Raw genomic sequence first — 17,173 nt, 5'->3', positions numbered from 1 at the left:
CTTTCCTCCTCTTTTTGAATTTCACCTTTGTGCAATTAGAATTACGACTGCACTATTGTGAGTGGAAATACTGCCGTTTAACTTACGATCAAACAGGACTAAAGAGATTGGATGCACACAAAACATCAGTTAGCATTTTCATTTCACAAACATAAAAGGTGATTTACTTAAATAAGTTGAAATAGACAGACCTATCCGTGTCAAAGGCTGTATAAAATAATTGTTTAATAGATTTAGCCTCTGATAACCGTTGCACCCATAAAATCGATGGACTGGTTACTGAGATGGTTACGAAATGTACAAATAATTGCGTTTTTACTTAATATTGGTCTTAGTATATGCAAAAAAAAAAACAAAAAAACAAAAAAACTTGATCTAGAACAATTTAAATGTGTTCATATTAATGTGTGTGTGGTTCTCTCTAAGCGACCCTGAATGTGGAGGTATTCTTAATTTTTTTAGATCGACATATGAGATGCTATTTTGTCTAATCAAATAGATTTCTCTTTATTTTAATGATTCGAACTCTATGGTATTTTAGTGTGATCTTAATAGCAAAACAATGAATAATATGGCGTATAGCAAGCTTTACTCTCGTAAATAGAATTTAGAATCGTTTGGATTAACCTCTTTCATCTTTAATAAAGCCTAGAGGAAATAGAATTTGTGACAAAATTAGGCACTGTGTTTATAGTATGACTTAAGACACAACCAATAACTTCCCTATATGTACCAAGGGCTTTAGCTTTGCTCTAATTCTTGTGCGTATTTTTCATGTAAGCAGTTGTCTTGCTTCCTCAATTTAGAGTTCTCACAGAAATTTTAACAAATCCTTTATATGCTTGATGTTTTCATATGTTAGAATTTAGGTTCATTGTTAGAAATATACCTCTTGACAACATCATCAAAAACCTCATCGTCATCATCATTATCGTCTTCATGCAAAATTGTCATCAATCATTAGGGCTATCAAAGAATTATTCTAAAACCAAGAAACGGAAACAACAACACGTTCTACATGTAACACCAACTTTATTAAATAACGTCATAATATTATATTTATATTCCAAGCAAAAGATTTGACAAAGCTGTACAAAATATACATATAATACAAATTTTTAGTTGGCACCTCGAAATGCCGTTGAAAGAAAGTGATAAATACTGCATGGGTAAAAGAGGTTATAACTCATCATCATGCACGTGCTCGTCGCTTCATGTTTGCGCTGTGTTAACATCCTGACTTGTTAACGCATACAGTAGACCTTTCCGGAATGTCAAATTAACAACTGACCAATCAGAACAAGGCCGGGAATACGCACATGTCCCACTTTGTAGGTTTACGGTGTCATTTTGTGGGACCTTGAGCAATATCCAAGGGACAGGGCTTAGCGAACGTTCTATTAACCACGCCCATAAAGTGTACAACGTCATGAGTAAGTATAATTTTCTTTTGGATATTAATAGAAGATTAATATTGACAAAACTTGCACGTATATATATTTCAATAATATAGGCATAATTATTTTAAACACAAACAAGTATGATATCTTCATGGTTTGATTTTTTTTAAATAATATTCTTCACGAAAATTTGCTTTAACAAGGTACGACATAAATATACAGCCTTTCATAATTAAGTTAATAATAGCAAATGTCAGTCGCCTCTGTTCTTTAAGGCGACATCTATATCAAGTGTTATCAGGCGTTTCAAGTAAACAGTTTTATATTCTATTCTCGTACAGTAACCACAAATTAATCTGTAATTATGCTGTACTTTCGGTGGTTGATTCGAGGGAGAGGGTTTTCGTGGGCTGCAAATAAAACGGGCAAAAATTGCATTTATATAAATATACTTTATCATTTGAAAAACTTAGGAATGGAATGAAAAACGAGCGAGTTTTACCACTCATAGATAATGATTCATACGTTATGCATAATGTAGCTACAGAAGTTGTTCAACTATTGTATTTAAACAGTAACAAGTCAAATAAGAATCTTACGGCCCTCAACCTCTCCGATGTGACATCCAAGGGTGTGGGTGTGTTTTAAGATTTAATTATCAAATAAATAGCACGTTTAACCTTTACTTTTTTTTTTTTTTTTTTTTTAACCTTTTCTTTTTTTTTTTTTTTTTGTTTTTTTTTTTTTTTTTTTATAGTTTTTTTTTGCAAATTAATGAAAAACAACACGAGACTATGACCGTAAAAAAAATGTTACTCGTCCCTTTAGCACTTTTTTGTCTTCTCCTGTATTTCTACTTTCATGGGGCAATACCACCCATAGTGTCCTGTAGAAATGCATGATCAGTCATCTTTATAACGAGAATTCTTGGCTGTCTTAAAGTCTGTCCACACTATGCTTTATGTGACAAATTACCCATAACGGCATGATGATGTCATATCACGCCCACATTGACAGTGTGGACAGGGTTTAAGATATTGTGTTCTGGTCGTAGGCCTGTTGTGAAAATAATGAACAAGTGGGTGTGCATCTTCCTTCTCATTTTACACTCCACCTCTCTATCCTGGACGAGAAACATGGTCTTTTTTCTATTTGTGTTTGTAAATTAGCTAAGGATATTTTGAATATATATTTTCTGTAGCAATGAAAACAACAAACCCCAAAATATACATTATATGAAAATAAAACCTCATTAAATAAGTAGATACTACTTTTTGTAAAAACTTGATATGATGTTTTAGCCTTAAGTGTTGTACAATAATTATTATATTACAGTGCATGGATTGCCTACAATCTACGATCGCTTAACTATTACCTCAAAAATTGTTGCTCAACGCACGTTACTTTAAGAAACTCTCAGACACGTCGTTCTTGAAGTAACACAGCATCATCTGCTCCCACTACAATGTGAACTGCACACTGTAGAGTCAATTCAAGTGACGTAACACTTGAAGTTGTTTCACCACAAACAAGACCAATCCATTGTACGGTATACAAAACATGTTGGCTGAGACTGTTTTCATACTTTATGTACAATTGTGTTTGTTTTCTCTATAAGAAAAGCTGTACTTCTTACGTGGCCACGTGGTATATTGTTATCTAACATGGCGTTCTCGTACGTTTTGAAATCAGTGTTCTCGTACTTTGGTGCGCGTTCTATATGCAAGTGTCTTGCAGGTACACTTGCTCTCATGTCGTGTTTCCTGACTTTCATTCCTTTCAAATTAAGTTGACCCGGCTCGAAACATGACATGTGTCCGATAGGAGGGTTTGGTGCCCGTTTCTTCTTGGGTGATGTCAGCGATGGATCCAGTCTCGTCATTGAGTTAGTCCGCAAACTGTTCGCTTTTTCCATTTCAGAGACAGTAATATTTTTCGGTACTGGTTTTTCAGGCTGAGAATTGCGAATTTTTCGGCGATACACGAGTACGAATACTATAAGTCCGAATAGAATAACAGCAGCGATTGAAAACAAGACGGTGCATATAACCCATCCCTTAACCTTTCCACTGTGGTCGTTGGCTGAAATGGTGACGAAGTTCGATCTCGGACTCTTGTTACCTACATCATCAACTGCCAGGACCGTAAATGTGTATGCAAAATCCCCTGTAAAATGAAATTTGAACTCATCAATATTATTGTACAGTACAGTATTTTATGAAAGAATTTTTCACCGTATAAAAATTGGCACATAAATTTACAAAGAGTACAGATTGCTCTATTGTACTTGTTTGTAAAATCCTCTATTTTGTCGACTTGATTTTTTAGTTTATTTTTGGATTGATATTTAGATGATCTATGTTTGGCATTTTATATTCATTAGCTCTAAAAGGCAACTTTGAAGCCTCAATTTACATATTGTAGACCACTCATGGTGATTGTACTACTCATCGCCATCGTCAACTCTACTTTGTGTTACGGGTGCACTATACCTTGACTTCCATGAAATTCAGAAACAGCTGTAATTTTAACTTCCATGTACCCAATGAATGTGCGAGTTTTTGATAAGTCTGTAAGCATTGTGGTGATATAGTGACAGTTGAATGAGCATAATGCATTGGTTGAGTAACTTTTTTTCAAAAAGTCGCTCAAGTCTTTATCGTCGAATTTTGTTTGATTTTGACTTACTTCAGAATACATGAAACTACATTAACAATGGTTTTAGGATATGATTTTTTTTTTTGCTTTCTTGTTTTTAAGTGTATATATTCGCGAGCAAACCTTATCGTCAGAGTAGTTATGGACATGTTGGGGGTGGGGTGGGTGGAGGCATATGCCTATCATAAAATCTTTCAATGATACACTAATTGAAACAAATATGTTTTGCTGATTTATAGATCTTTTACTACAAAATTCATTAAGCTGATTACCATCTAAATCACTGGTGTAGTTAGAAATCAATGAAAATATTTGCTTATTCTCTTTTTAAGTGAAGGCAATAAACCTAATTAGAGAAAACTCAGGATACTTGAATACTGTATAAAAAGAATTCAATACAGAAAGTATATATTTTAAGTTGATTACTTTGTTACCGATATACCATGTGGTTAAATCGATCAATAACTTACCAACTTGTGGTACAATGATAGTGAATACTTCCTCCTGTCCAGCTTCGTTCGGTGATGATAGACTGCCTTCTTTGACCAGGTCTGGCGTGATAGCGATTACGTCAATATTGTCGTACAGGTTGTTGAAATTTGTGGAGTAGTATATACGATACTCTTTAGCTGTAAGGTTAAAAATACAATATGCAACATGAAATAAAATAGAAACATAACTACTTCTTAATTATTCATTTTATTGCATGTTTCACTTCCTAATCAAGCTCATAAGACAATACTTTATAACAAGCTAATACAAACATGGTGTCTATCCATTCTATATAACAGCTGATAATGAGTTATTTAATTATACACACAGGACGTAATATATATCAGATGGAAATGACTAACCTCGTCCATTCATGAGATCATCCCCAGGTGCCTTGAACTTCAGTTCCACCTCCTTCTTACTGTAGCTCAGCAGACTCACCCGTAGGTCAGTTACTCGGGCAGGTGGATAGTGGTCCTCATCGCCTAAAAAATGGTGAGAGGATGTTAACATCGTTACTCGTAGTCTATAATAATATGAGGCTATAATATAGCCCTAAATTTATAGAAATGTTATTAATATTAAAAATAATTATTATTTATTATCATTGTCATCATCATTGTCATTGTCATCATTATCCTGATCGTTATCTTTTATTTTTTAATGTCAAAATAATAATTATAAATGCCTATTATATAAAACGTTAGCGATTTAAGCTTGACAATTACAGTTTGTGTTTTTTGCTAGGCCACATAATAATAGAAAAAGCCAATGCCAGGAAGCTGATGAGTTTAGTCAGCGTCAAATGGCTCTTTAGAACCCGTACAGGCTGATGAGTTCAGTCAACGTCATGCTCTTTAGAACCCGTACAGGCAAGTACCAGTAGCGGCATGCCTACAGCTATTAGACGTGTGCTACAGGAAAACCCCACGCATAGCCCTATCTCTCTTTAGCCCTTATGCAACTTTTTGATCAAAGGTATATAATAATGTGGTGATTACAGGATTGTCTCAGTTAAAAAAAAAACGCATTTTATAGGTTACAATGTGAAAAGGGTCTAAAAACGAAACATCGAATTAACTTTTTTTCCACTCTTTTATTCCAGGTCATAATTGCATTTTTTTAAATGACGTCAGACGTCATAACCTTGATTATCTACAATCCATACATACATGCAAAAATAAATTACTGTATTAATTATTATTTTTCATTATCGTAGTTAAAGTTTTTGAATTGGACTCGATCATCTTTTAATTGCGTTAACTATCGCAATGACTAACGGAGTTTTGTACAGCGTATCAAGGTTTCGCGTATGTCGAGTCAACCGTGAAGAGATAGAAAATGAAAAGGAAAACTAAATGATATTCACTTCCATATGATACGATTCCACATCGAATAGGTAAACACCGCGCACAGCCCAGGGGTAATGACACTTGTTTAAACATTGTAGCCTATTACTTTCGATTACCCCTGTCTACTGAATGACAAACATTATCAAGGCATATATGCTTAATGTTTATTTACAATGTCTCGCGCAGTATGACCTAATAAGGTATTATAATGCAAATGTCGTCATATCTGATTGTTAAGTCATGTTATAAACAAAGGAAACAGTTCTATTAGAGTTTGTAGCTACGATTTTAAGTAATAATTGCTTTTTCTATAAAATCAAAATATTGTAATGATATATCAACTTCGAATTAGACAACAATTAAAACAATGGACCTTTCCGTAGTGTTATTCAATTTAACAACAGAGTCTAATCATAAAATTGCTAAGAATACGCGAATACGCACAAACACACGTGTGTCCGACAAACGCACACGTGTTTAAGGACATTTACGATTTTTGTGGGATATGAGCAACAGTATCCAGGGGGCGGGGCTTAGCGAAAGGTCCACTAAGCTCAACTGACTTATATTGACGTCTTACTACGAAAAACCTTAAATTGATTTCGAGCCAATCTAAGCATCTATAGATGTGTATAAGAGACAGTATATATATTTATATATATATATATATCAAATTATATATATATATATCAAATTATATATAATTGTATTTCTTTTAAACTGAAACCATGAAAATTATTAATGATATTACGTAAGAACCAGCTACATAATTTAGATTTAACCTATTCACAATTATCTGCACTAAAAAATATTTATAAAAAAAAGTCAAACTTACTGGTGCATGCTCCAGTACAGGTGAAACTACCTCCATTAGCCACCCTCTGAAATGGACCGGTCTCTTCTTCACTTCGTCGCGTCTGTGTGCTCTCGGCGTTTTCTTCGTATAAGGGATCGGGAAGTGCAGACTTTGCTGAGCCCAGCGTTTTACCATGAGCTATCAACGTTACACCTGCCTTATTTGTAATTTTCACCTAAAAATTAAAATGCATATCAATGAGTGTATGAGTTTTAGATTAATTAATAATATTAAGTAGTATTACATTAGTAGTATTAAAACTATTTTAATTGTAATAATATTATTATTCTGATTAATATAGGCTCAATAATATTAATATTCTGATTAATATAGGCTCATTAATATAAGATATAATATAATTTAATTTTTTATAATTCATGGTCCTACCTTTTTTTCGGCGCCTTGAGACGATTTTATTGTGGAAGGCGCACTACAAATATCCCACCATTACCATTACCATTAGTTTATGATAGTTGTCACTAAATATTAATTTATTTATTCATGTTTTTTATTTAAATAATTTTCTGTATCAGTCATACCCTTATTTCACAACATGAACTATGTAATTTTAGGTTAAATGCAATCTAAATGTAACTTAAACAATGTGACACGGTGCCTTGTACGCAACACTACGTGCCTTATCATGGATAAGTTAATACATCGTAGTAAACCGTTACATCCTACCGCAGTCATCTAACATTGGTTTTCACTAGTACTACGTATTTGCTTTCATATTCCACCCAGACCTATTCCTATATCACAGTTATTGAATTTTCATTTTCTAAAATGTATGACTGTATCAAAAGCCGGAAATAAAAATATGTATGTGTTTCAGAAGTTTCTTTGAACTTATTGATATTACAAGCATAACTAGTGTAGTTACTCCATAGAGTGCATACCTCGGCCCTGTGCCTAATTACCGAACAATACGCAGGCCGGTTATGGGCAATTCCATTATTTTCTTTCATGCTCAAAACTTATTCAGCTCTGTCTTAGATTCCTTTCTAAATTTTATGATAACCCATTTCTTAGTTTTTGCGTAATATTGCTAACAGAAAGACTGCGGTGAATACATAATCTCCCTTGTTTGAGGTACGAGGTACAGTAATAACAAAAAAAAATGGCGCGGTGCAATGCACTGCCTGTCGAGAATACATACGTACACGTGCACAAAAACCACTGGTTAAATTGGCATTAGTATCTAAAACCGTTACTAATCTAAAAATTAGTATCATAACCGTTTGCAGGGTTGATGCTCAACTGATAAGTTACCTTAACATTGTATCTGCCTTCGGCGACAAAGTTTGTAAAGTAGCCTGAATAAATGCCGTCATTTCTGTTGACATCGGCCCCCGTGCCGTCATCCGATAGAACCGGAGCGTCAGTTGTGTTGCCGGCGATTTCAACCTCGGCAATCACTTCGGCGTTTATGATTGGTGTATATCCTGGAAAATCATGGTAACATAAACTAAAATTAGAGGCCAACATAGCACATGTTTGGAAGTTCCGTTTGTGTCCTAACATTATTTTATATTTGAAACTTCTTGCCATAGTTTCCATGGAGATTATGACACCGTCGTTTAACATAGTTTGTATACCGTAGGATATTAGAGATTAAACAACGACTATCGGTTAGTTAGCACATCAGAACAGGATATAAAGTAGACAGTATAAAGAAAGATTTAAAAAAAAAATAAGTAGATTAGTAGGGCACAAGATTTAGAAACTGGAAGTGCGAGGATTACAAACGTGGGTGCAAACCCGTTTGGTTTGGGTTAGTGCACGTGACTCTGACCAGGTCATGACACGAGTTTTATTTTAAAATATTCGAAAAGTATCAATACGTCAATGCAACACTGAGAATGAATTAATCGGTGTGTAACCACAATGTTATCAGTCATTCTAAGGAAGTCTGTATAAATACATTGACCTCTTACAATTTATGAATATGGATACATTCACCTCATGCATATTTATGAGTAGGCCTATTTAAGTATATGAATGTTTAAGTATGCATAATAATATTTATCCATTTAAAACAGTAGACCTAAAACTGTAAACCACTAAACAACATTCTTAACGAAGTCAAACTCGCCAAACCATCTTCAATGCAGTTACTCATCTCATTAAATAATTATATATATTTTGTTGGAATTGAATAAAAATCAATTAATATCAGTGAAAAGCGTGAAACACTTTCATTACTTATTATTCCCTTGAATTTTTAAACGAGGTAATTTTGTAATATGATTGATTGAAACCGCTATTACCTTGTCACTGCTATAGCTTTATTAATGAGATGTTTACTGCAGTGAACTCAGTGACTAAGCTGTAGCTTGGCTAGGATGTGATCAAGTTAAGATCGCTGTTGGTAACCATTTGTTATCTGATGATGAATCACCCGTAGTAATTGTATGAACTAAATTAGGTTGGTAAAAGTATTACTTGTATGTACATTAATGGGCCATTAAAATGAGCCAACAAAGCTCATTAAGGAGTTATTGCAGATTCAATGAAATACAAATCCTTGTTTCTTCAGTTATGCCTATAGTGAACCTTATAAAATGGATTTAAACCGATTCCACCCCACCCCCTCCCCCAAATTTTTTCAATATTATAAAACAAAATTGGAGAAAAAAGGAAAATTATAATTAAATTTAGTTCCATAATCATGCATTTTTCACCATGGTGGGGAAAAGGTGGTCCTCCAGACCCTCCGTCCGTGGAAGTCCCTCCCTGGGCCCCCTCTATTTCGAATTCCTGGATCCGCCACTGCCAACTCACTGAAGTTTGCACGTATACGACTACCAACACTATAATATAGGTCATGAACTTTTGCAACCTCAATATTCGCCCACATCGACCTTAATATTAATCTACAGTCTGATTATGGTTTACCTTTAGAGACGTACACGTACAGCACCTGTCGTTCCGGGGGAGTTACCGCCATCCTGCTCCATGAGGCTGTGGCGATGATTGGTTCCTCACTGGTACTAGAAAACGACTGGATCGTAACAGTTATTTTGCTCACTTGTTGGCCATAGTTACGGATCCTAAACCTCCAGTTCCCAGTCTGTAGTTATGCAAAGAACAACATTGTTTTATGGCTATGATCGCTACAATATTTTTACTCCCGTTACATGTCACTATTGTTAGGCTTTGAAGATTACCTTAAGGTTTTACTTTGATTTGCGAGGAAGTTATGGATTTTAATTTTAATGGATTGTGGTAAATGGACTAAGTCCGAGATTGTACAGCATTTCAAATCAGCGACAATCCTCTTGTCTAAATATATTATTATTTATTCAGCGTGCATCTCGAAGTAAGCCTAGATATTGTGAATTTCGATGAGATTGGTATGTGGTTTGATGGTTGATGTCATTCTTTAATACCAAGGATATCATTCTAATCTGCTGAGAATTTCTGTTAAATATGTTAATAAATAAGTTATTATAAATATGATTATGGTATAGATGATACTTGGAAATGTAAATAGATTCTGCTCGCGCACATGAAGGCAATGGCGAAGGAAATATACAGGAAGGCACTGATGCATTGGCACAATTATTGTATGAATGAAAAAACTCCAAGAATGGGACTTTTTCACAGAAGATATTGGTTATTTAATTTCAACTCCTGTCAAACAAAGTCGTCTTGACAGCGCATTCCTTTTATTATTATACCATTTTATGTAATATTTTTGCAGGTTAAATGGCTATATATTATTTCAATATTTAACATAACATAAAAATGTCAAGCATTGACTACATTACACGCAAAATATTATCTAAATTTTATGTATGAAATTTTAACAGTAAATTAAAATATGAATCTGAAAAACTTGTTTCATTTCAGATAATACCTATAGGCATATGTAGCTTTGATATTGTAGTCTGTAAATAAGACACTGACACGCTTAGTAGCTCGTGCTTACATTATTGTTATTACACATAAAGGGGACTAAGCGGTGTGCACTTGTTATAGGTACTATACCCTATGACTAATACGCATGAGTTCAGCGAGAAATTATTAAATATAATAGTAAAAGTCACTTGTTAGTGAACATTCATCATTTTTTTCGTGAGATGATGACGAATTATTACGAATCGCTAACGCGAAGGCTGACAGTACCAGGCATCGAGGGTAGCGTTATGTTACTTTATTGTTAAAATGCTTAATCATCAATACAGCCTAGAGGAAAATAATCTTCTTCGACATTCGATATTTTGCTCTACACAAGACCTACCATCGGCATAGATATAAAACTAACTCAAGCCTCTTCATCATCATCATCATCATCATCATAATATAATAATGCTATAATCAAAACTATTAAAGAAAACTGTGCCGTAAGGGAATTGTCTTTATGTACCTGAACGGGGCTGGGGACTTTGACACGAAGAACTCCGAACACACTGTCGGGAGTATCCGTAACCTCAGTGCCATCTGGTTGGATGACGACAATTGATAATTGCGAGTAAGGATCAAATCCAAAGATGAATTCAGCATTCCTGTTAATGGTTCTATCGACTTGTACTTCGCGAACAACTGTATCACCTCCAAATACTGTGATTACGTCACTGAATAAATAGATGGGTCTGTTTTGAATGGCTATAAATAAATAAAGTACATATTATTACAGAATGCTCGAAATATTGGAATGAATTGTAATATAGATTTAAATAATATCAAGTAAAAGACTTTAAAAAAAAGGTCGAAAAATATTTAACGAAACGAGTGTGGTCAGTAATTTTTCAGGAAACTCATGTCTTTGATAAATTGTCTTTTCTGAAGGGTGCGGTTGTCATAGATACAGATATACTTGATTGTCATTTGTTTGTATTACTGACCCACATGCCAGAATTGAAATTCAAACGTTATACAATTATTTTATTCAACAACTTTAAATTGAATATGAGTATTTATTTGTTGGGCCTATTATACCTTTGTTTTTGTTGAAGCTTGTGCCAAATGCTTCGTTCAGAGTATTGGTCCCTGTTGTGTGATAAAACGTCATGCCATTAGTGAGGTTCGCGAGTACCTCTAAGTTCGGTGAAGCTGTCGGCCCAATAGCAACGGTGTTGATGTGGATATTCTTGGTAGCTATCTGCAATTTTAATCAATAATAAATATTTGTGATATAAATAAACATTCAGTAATATTAGTTCAGTCTTGGTTTATTAAGTTATCACAGAGTGAAACTAACTCGGTGTAGACCCATACACAAATAGGTCAGAGGAGTTGAAGAATAATTGAACTATTCCCTTCGACACAACTCCACGTGCTTACGATATTCTGAATCTCTAAAGAAACCCAGTGATTGGCAGGAGTACGGAAATGGCGCGTTATGAACTTGAAGAAAAAACGGGAAATTAAATTTACACAAAAACAAGCAATGAAATGTGACTTCGTCCGTCAGCTTGAAAGCAAAATATTAAAATAAAACGTATCCTTAACGACCTCTCACCTTGTCCTGGAGGTCCTCGATGAGTGGACGAATATTCTCGGCACCATCAGAGATCACAAGTAAATTTCCAGTATCTTTCGAATCCTCATTAAGGCTTATGCCTAGAACATCAAACGCGCGTAGAATACCTGCGTCAGAAAAACACATAGAACCATTTGTCACGAGTTCTCCACACGAGGAATCAATCAAATGGCAACTGTTGCTTACTAAACACCACTCACTATTGTATCGGTTTCTTTTGGACAATTATTATGTCAACAATTATTGTGTCAACAGTTATTTTCGTAATTATTTAGAATATTTACAAATAATTGAAACAGATCCTGTTTATTACGAATGGAGACAATGTTTCCTAACGTAACAACTTACAGGAATAATACGATTTTAAATACAAAAATACATAAATAAATCAATAAATCTATAAACAAAAATAATAAAAGGCCCAACAATAAAAAAAAAATAACAAATAGTGAAATAATAACAATAATAATAATAATAATAGGCCTATGTCTAAAAAAATTAGGGTAGGGCCTATGTTTATAAAAACCTAGAAATAGGTAGTAAGAACGAATTTGTGTGAAAATGAAAATACATTTAGAATAATGAGTATGTATTACGCATTGTTATTTCATTATTAATTATTTATGCTTTACTTAGTTGTGACAACCATCAATCAATAATATAAATTACCAATATTTTTAAAAACATGATATTATTATTATTACCTGCACCAACCGACGTACCACCGGACGCGTCTGTTGGTAGTTTAGTGACAAGTGACTTTCTTGTTTGCTGGTTGATTGTCACCAATCGGGATTTTATAGTTGCTTCACGACTGAAAGTTACAATTCCAATCTGTTCGCCATCTTCTGCTGTACTAGATATCAAATTGCTTGCAGCCTATATGGTTAATAATTAATCAAATAATTACATTAATATCAGATCATCATGCAGCCTTATTGACTGATATTAATGATTGCCTGATTTGAGATAATCAACTTGAACAATAAATCCAACATTAATTGAATTGCTTAATTATTTTATTTTTATATTTCCTTTTTTAACTTTCAAAGTCTTTATTTTATCTACTTAAATGTATTTTTGTAAAATTTTATCTGTGAATTTATGTACTTCTATTTTTATTGTATTTTTGAAATAATGCCAAATAAATTCAGTTAAATTCAATTTTCCTCTCCAATTAGCAGGCAAATGAATATATACCGTGTATTTTGTAAGGAACCTTAAATTGGCTGGTAAACAAATTCAGGATTTACGAAGAGAAAAGATTGTAAATCAATCAACAAAAACTGATTTTTTTTTCGAAATGCATTTTAATTAAAGTTGATAACGTACTACACCCTTTTTAAAAAGAGGGATTTCATATTTTTATTATATATATATACATATATATACACATATATATACATATATTATCTGAGCCTCACATTAGAGTATAGGAGTATAGCGTGAAGGCACTGATGTTACTGCGAATGAGACAAAGCAGAGTTTGCAAACATTTTAGAAGGTTTTTAGATTGGATGTTTTCAAATATTGTGTATTTGAAGGTTTCCTAGAATTCATTACAAACTTCTGTTTAATGAAACTTATCGTAGTACGGTACATCTCAATGTGTTTTCACATATACTAGAGGCTGTTTGTAGCCTTGTAACTAATTGGCAAATATTAATATTAAATATTATACACGTATAATTGTTTAATAAGGACTTGTTTCACATTGAACATACGGCACATGACTCGCCAATAACAGGATGGAACAATGCTTTCTATGATTTATGAAGATTGTGTTTTAATATTCGAAAGAATATAAAACAACGTAATGATTTTACTGTTTTGCATTGAAAAAATCTAAATATCAGTTATTTTTAATTCTTGTGTTTTTGTTCAATTGTAAATATCGTTCATACAGTGGTGTAAACTGTTATTTTCTTTGCCATGTGGTGAAACATCTCTCATGTCCAATGGTTGTCTACTTCCTAATTAGATCATCTAGGACCAAAACCAGTTCCATATTAAACATCCTCTGCTTAGAGTAATCTCTATCGAATAGTTTTTGTCACAACCCATCAGCATAAGTATTTCTTCCCGTCCATTGGTTGAACTTGTAGACTGTCATGTTTAAAGAGGCCAGTGCCTACTTGTTAACGATCAACATCATTTTTTCGACCAATGGCTAATGACTATAATAAGAGTCTCTACCCTATTTTTGACAGTTGTAAACATTTTTTCATGCCCTTGATGTGACGACAATACTTTAGTTCTATTAATGGTTGATGATTCCCTAGAACTATTTTCAGGATCCCTGTTCTGGGTTCAAAATAGACGGGTTTCTGGGTTTCAAAATTAACGGCAAATTCATCTTACTGGTAGACTTTTTTTATTAATCCGCTTCCTTACCTAATCACCCAGTAGAAGTTTTATTTATTTTTACAGACAATGAAACATAAAACTTGCTAAGACTGATAATTCAAAAAAAAAAAAAAAAAAAAAAAAAAAATCTGTTTGTAACAAACGTAGATCAGATGTGTTTTGTCCACATTTAGTTCACTGTCAATTTCCATCTTTAACCGCCTGACTGATTACAATAAATAAACAATGAATATAAACAAGGATATACTATTTTTATGCAATCCTATAGCATTCTAAAGTAGGGTTGCCAGTCATGTAGGCATGGGTGGATTAGATACCCATTAGTAATGCATAATTATTTTGTTCCAATTTCTCTTTAAAGTTTACTGTTCAGACTGTGGTACATTGTATAACGTTTCTGTTTACTTGATAGATGACTCACCCACTAAGAATCTATGCTTATATTATATGTTCAGTTGAAAGATATATTTAATGACTTAGTTTACCGAACTTAATCTGTGGCATTAAAGTTAAGAACGTGTCCATTATCCTCGTGGAACTGAAGAGGTGAGGCAAAGGCTAATTCAGCCACACGATACTATAATGCGGCGCCGGGAAGAGAAGAATTATTTAGTTGACCAAAAAATGGACTTACAAATTAGTGTTTAATTCCAGTATCTTGATGTATAATGTTTGGTAATACGTGAATAAATTGGTAGTCTTAAGTCTATTTTTGATTGTATTTGTGTATTTGGTATACCAAGGCTGATAGTGTTTCCTGTAGCAACATTTTTGAGATTGTATGCAATCCAATACATCATTTTGTTTCTTCCTTTTATTAACAATTCAACGTTCACTGTTCTAATACATAAAATTACTATAAAATAAATTGTTGACTCACACTCCCAAATGAATAAGAATACAAAGGAAATCATTTTCCTATTGTTAAATCTATAAATCTAAAATGTTCGACATAATTATTCCTCCCTTGTGCATTACTCTCCCGTTTTTCACTCACACATCATTTAAAGCTTGATGTTATAAATGTGTTATTGAATGTCCTTTTTGTTAAAAGTTGGTGAATACAAGCACACATTCGTGCCAGAGGGCACGATGCAATTTATGTCATTTAATTTAGGTCTACTACCAAAGGCTAAAATTACAATAATGTGCTCAATGTGTACAGTTGGAGGTGACAGTTGTCTTTAATTTCTGGATAAAGTTTAACTTGATTTTATTTAATTTGAATCCACCGCTGTCTTCAAACCTTACACGAATTGTCTTTGTCACCTTTTCCTCTAATTATTTTGTTCTTTCTTTTCTACAGAGGTCTACACAGTTCATTAATTTTAGATAATGATTAAAGGCAATATAAAACCATATGTGCTTGATGCATTGCAATGGTTTTCAGTTATCTGTAAGATGACCAAGCAAATTTGTAAAGAAAAATGTGTTGTTTTTTTTTCTGTATGTTTGAACTTTGAACGTACGTTGACGTTAAATTGTTGCCGCAGCTGGTGATGGTGAGTCGGCAACGCAATTATGACGTCAATTGACACCTGTTCATATTCTAACAAAATTGCACACCTGTAGAGTGTTTAGCTTAAACTGATAACGCACATTTATGTTGTTACAATATGCCTACTGCTTACCTGTCTAAGTTGAATCAGGGGTTCACCTTTCATGCTCGCCGATACATCCAATACTATAACTGTTCGTTTAGTTTGTTGATGGATAATTTTAAAGGTTGGATTTTCCGGCAGTCCAGTTATATCAAGCGAAGGATTTAAACCATTTGCAAAATCAAAATGTTCTTTCATTACCTGCGGATCAAAAATACCGAAAGTCATATATCGTGATTGTTAATAAAGTAAGTTCATTAAATAAAGTTCCCAAAACTTAAGGTTCGCGATATTGTCAAAACGAGAACGTACAGTATTATGTTGTATATAATAATTACGGCTAAATAGGCCACGTGGAAGGTAATAATATACGACATTCGTGCCAAATTTTCTAGATAGGTTTGCATATACGCCCAATATACAGTCACAATTGGGACAAAGTTGACAAAAGTTCACCTGATGGGTCTAACCAGGGAACAGTGAAATTCCACTGTTCCCTGGTCTAACTAAGCGTCGTGGCCAGTAGTTATCCGGATGCCGGGGTTGCCAAGAATCCGGGAAGAGTTTTTATAAATAACAAGATACTGATGAAGACAGTTTTCATTTCAGTGTAATAAAAAAAAAGCCGCAAAATGTGTACGCGTCCGTTGTGTTGCCATAAGGAAAAACGCATAGAATGCGCATTCTGTAATTATTCATATTTTACATACTAATAAATCAACAGATTATGATTGGATTTGACCTACTAAATAGTATTAGTTCACTGTAACATGACTCATACTTTCTCTATTGAATAACGATACAATCTAGGACCCGAGGTTTACATGAATAATTGATTGACACAATGACTTTCCCTTTAAATTTACTTTAATTTAACGCCCAATTTTAACTCTTAATTTACTGAACTGTGTTCGATTGGATTGCAAATTATTCCAAGGAAATGTGAAATTATTGTAACA

At 33.6% G+C, this 17,173-nt stretch overlaps 1 protein-coding gene across 1 annotated transcript in view; it reads right to left on the bottom strand.

Moving 5' to 3' along the window:
* Positions 1 to 1,015: 1,015 nt before the first annotated feature.
* LOC117104971 (calcium-activated chloride channel regulator 3A-1-like) overlaps positions 1,016 to 17,173 on the bottom strand; it is a 29,573-nt gene continuing 13,415 nt past the window's right edge. Inside the window, exons 6-16 of the mRNA XM_033245950.1 lie at positions 16,245 to 16,415; positions 12,951 to 13,125; positions 12,226 to 12,353; positions 11,703 to 11,865; positions 11,131 to 11,369; positions 9,657 to 9,831; positions 8,031 to 8,203; positions 6,738 to 6,933; positions 4,913 to 5,035; positions 4,529 to 4,687; positions 1,016 to 3,566 (exon numbers count right to left, since the gene is read on the bottom strand). Coding sequence (XP_033101841.1) covers positions 2,980 to 3,566; positions 4,529 to 4,687; positions 4,913 to 5,035; positions 6,738 to 6,933; positions 8,031 to 8,203; positions 9,657 to 9,831; positions 11,131 to 11,369; positions 11,703 to 11,865; positions 12,226 to 12,353; positions 12,951 to 13,125; positions 16,245 to 16,415 — 2,289 coding nt within the window. The 3' untranslated portion in view covers positions 1,016 to 2,979. The remainder of the gene's footprint in view (positions 3,567 to 4,528; positions 4,688 to 4,912; positions 5,036 to 6,737; positions 6,934 to 8,030; positions 8,204 to 9,656; positions 9,832 to 11,130; positions 11,370 to 11,702; positions 11,866 to 12,225; positions 12,354 to 12,950; positions 13,126 to 16,244; positions 16,416 to 17,173) is intronic.

Source organism: Anneissia japonica, unplaced genomic scaffold (assembly GCF_011630105.1).
Source record: "Anneissia japonica isolate Jap-2015-1 unplaced genomic scaffold, ASM1163010v1 scaffold287834_len5846547_cov211, whole genome shotgun sequence".
In the NCBI taxonomy this organism is placed as follows: domain Eukaryota; kingdom Metazoa; phylum Echinodermata; class Crinoidea; order Comatulida; family Comatulidae; genus Anneissia; species Anneissia japonica.
This window is presented reverse-complemented; position numbering and strand designations above follow the sequence as displayed.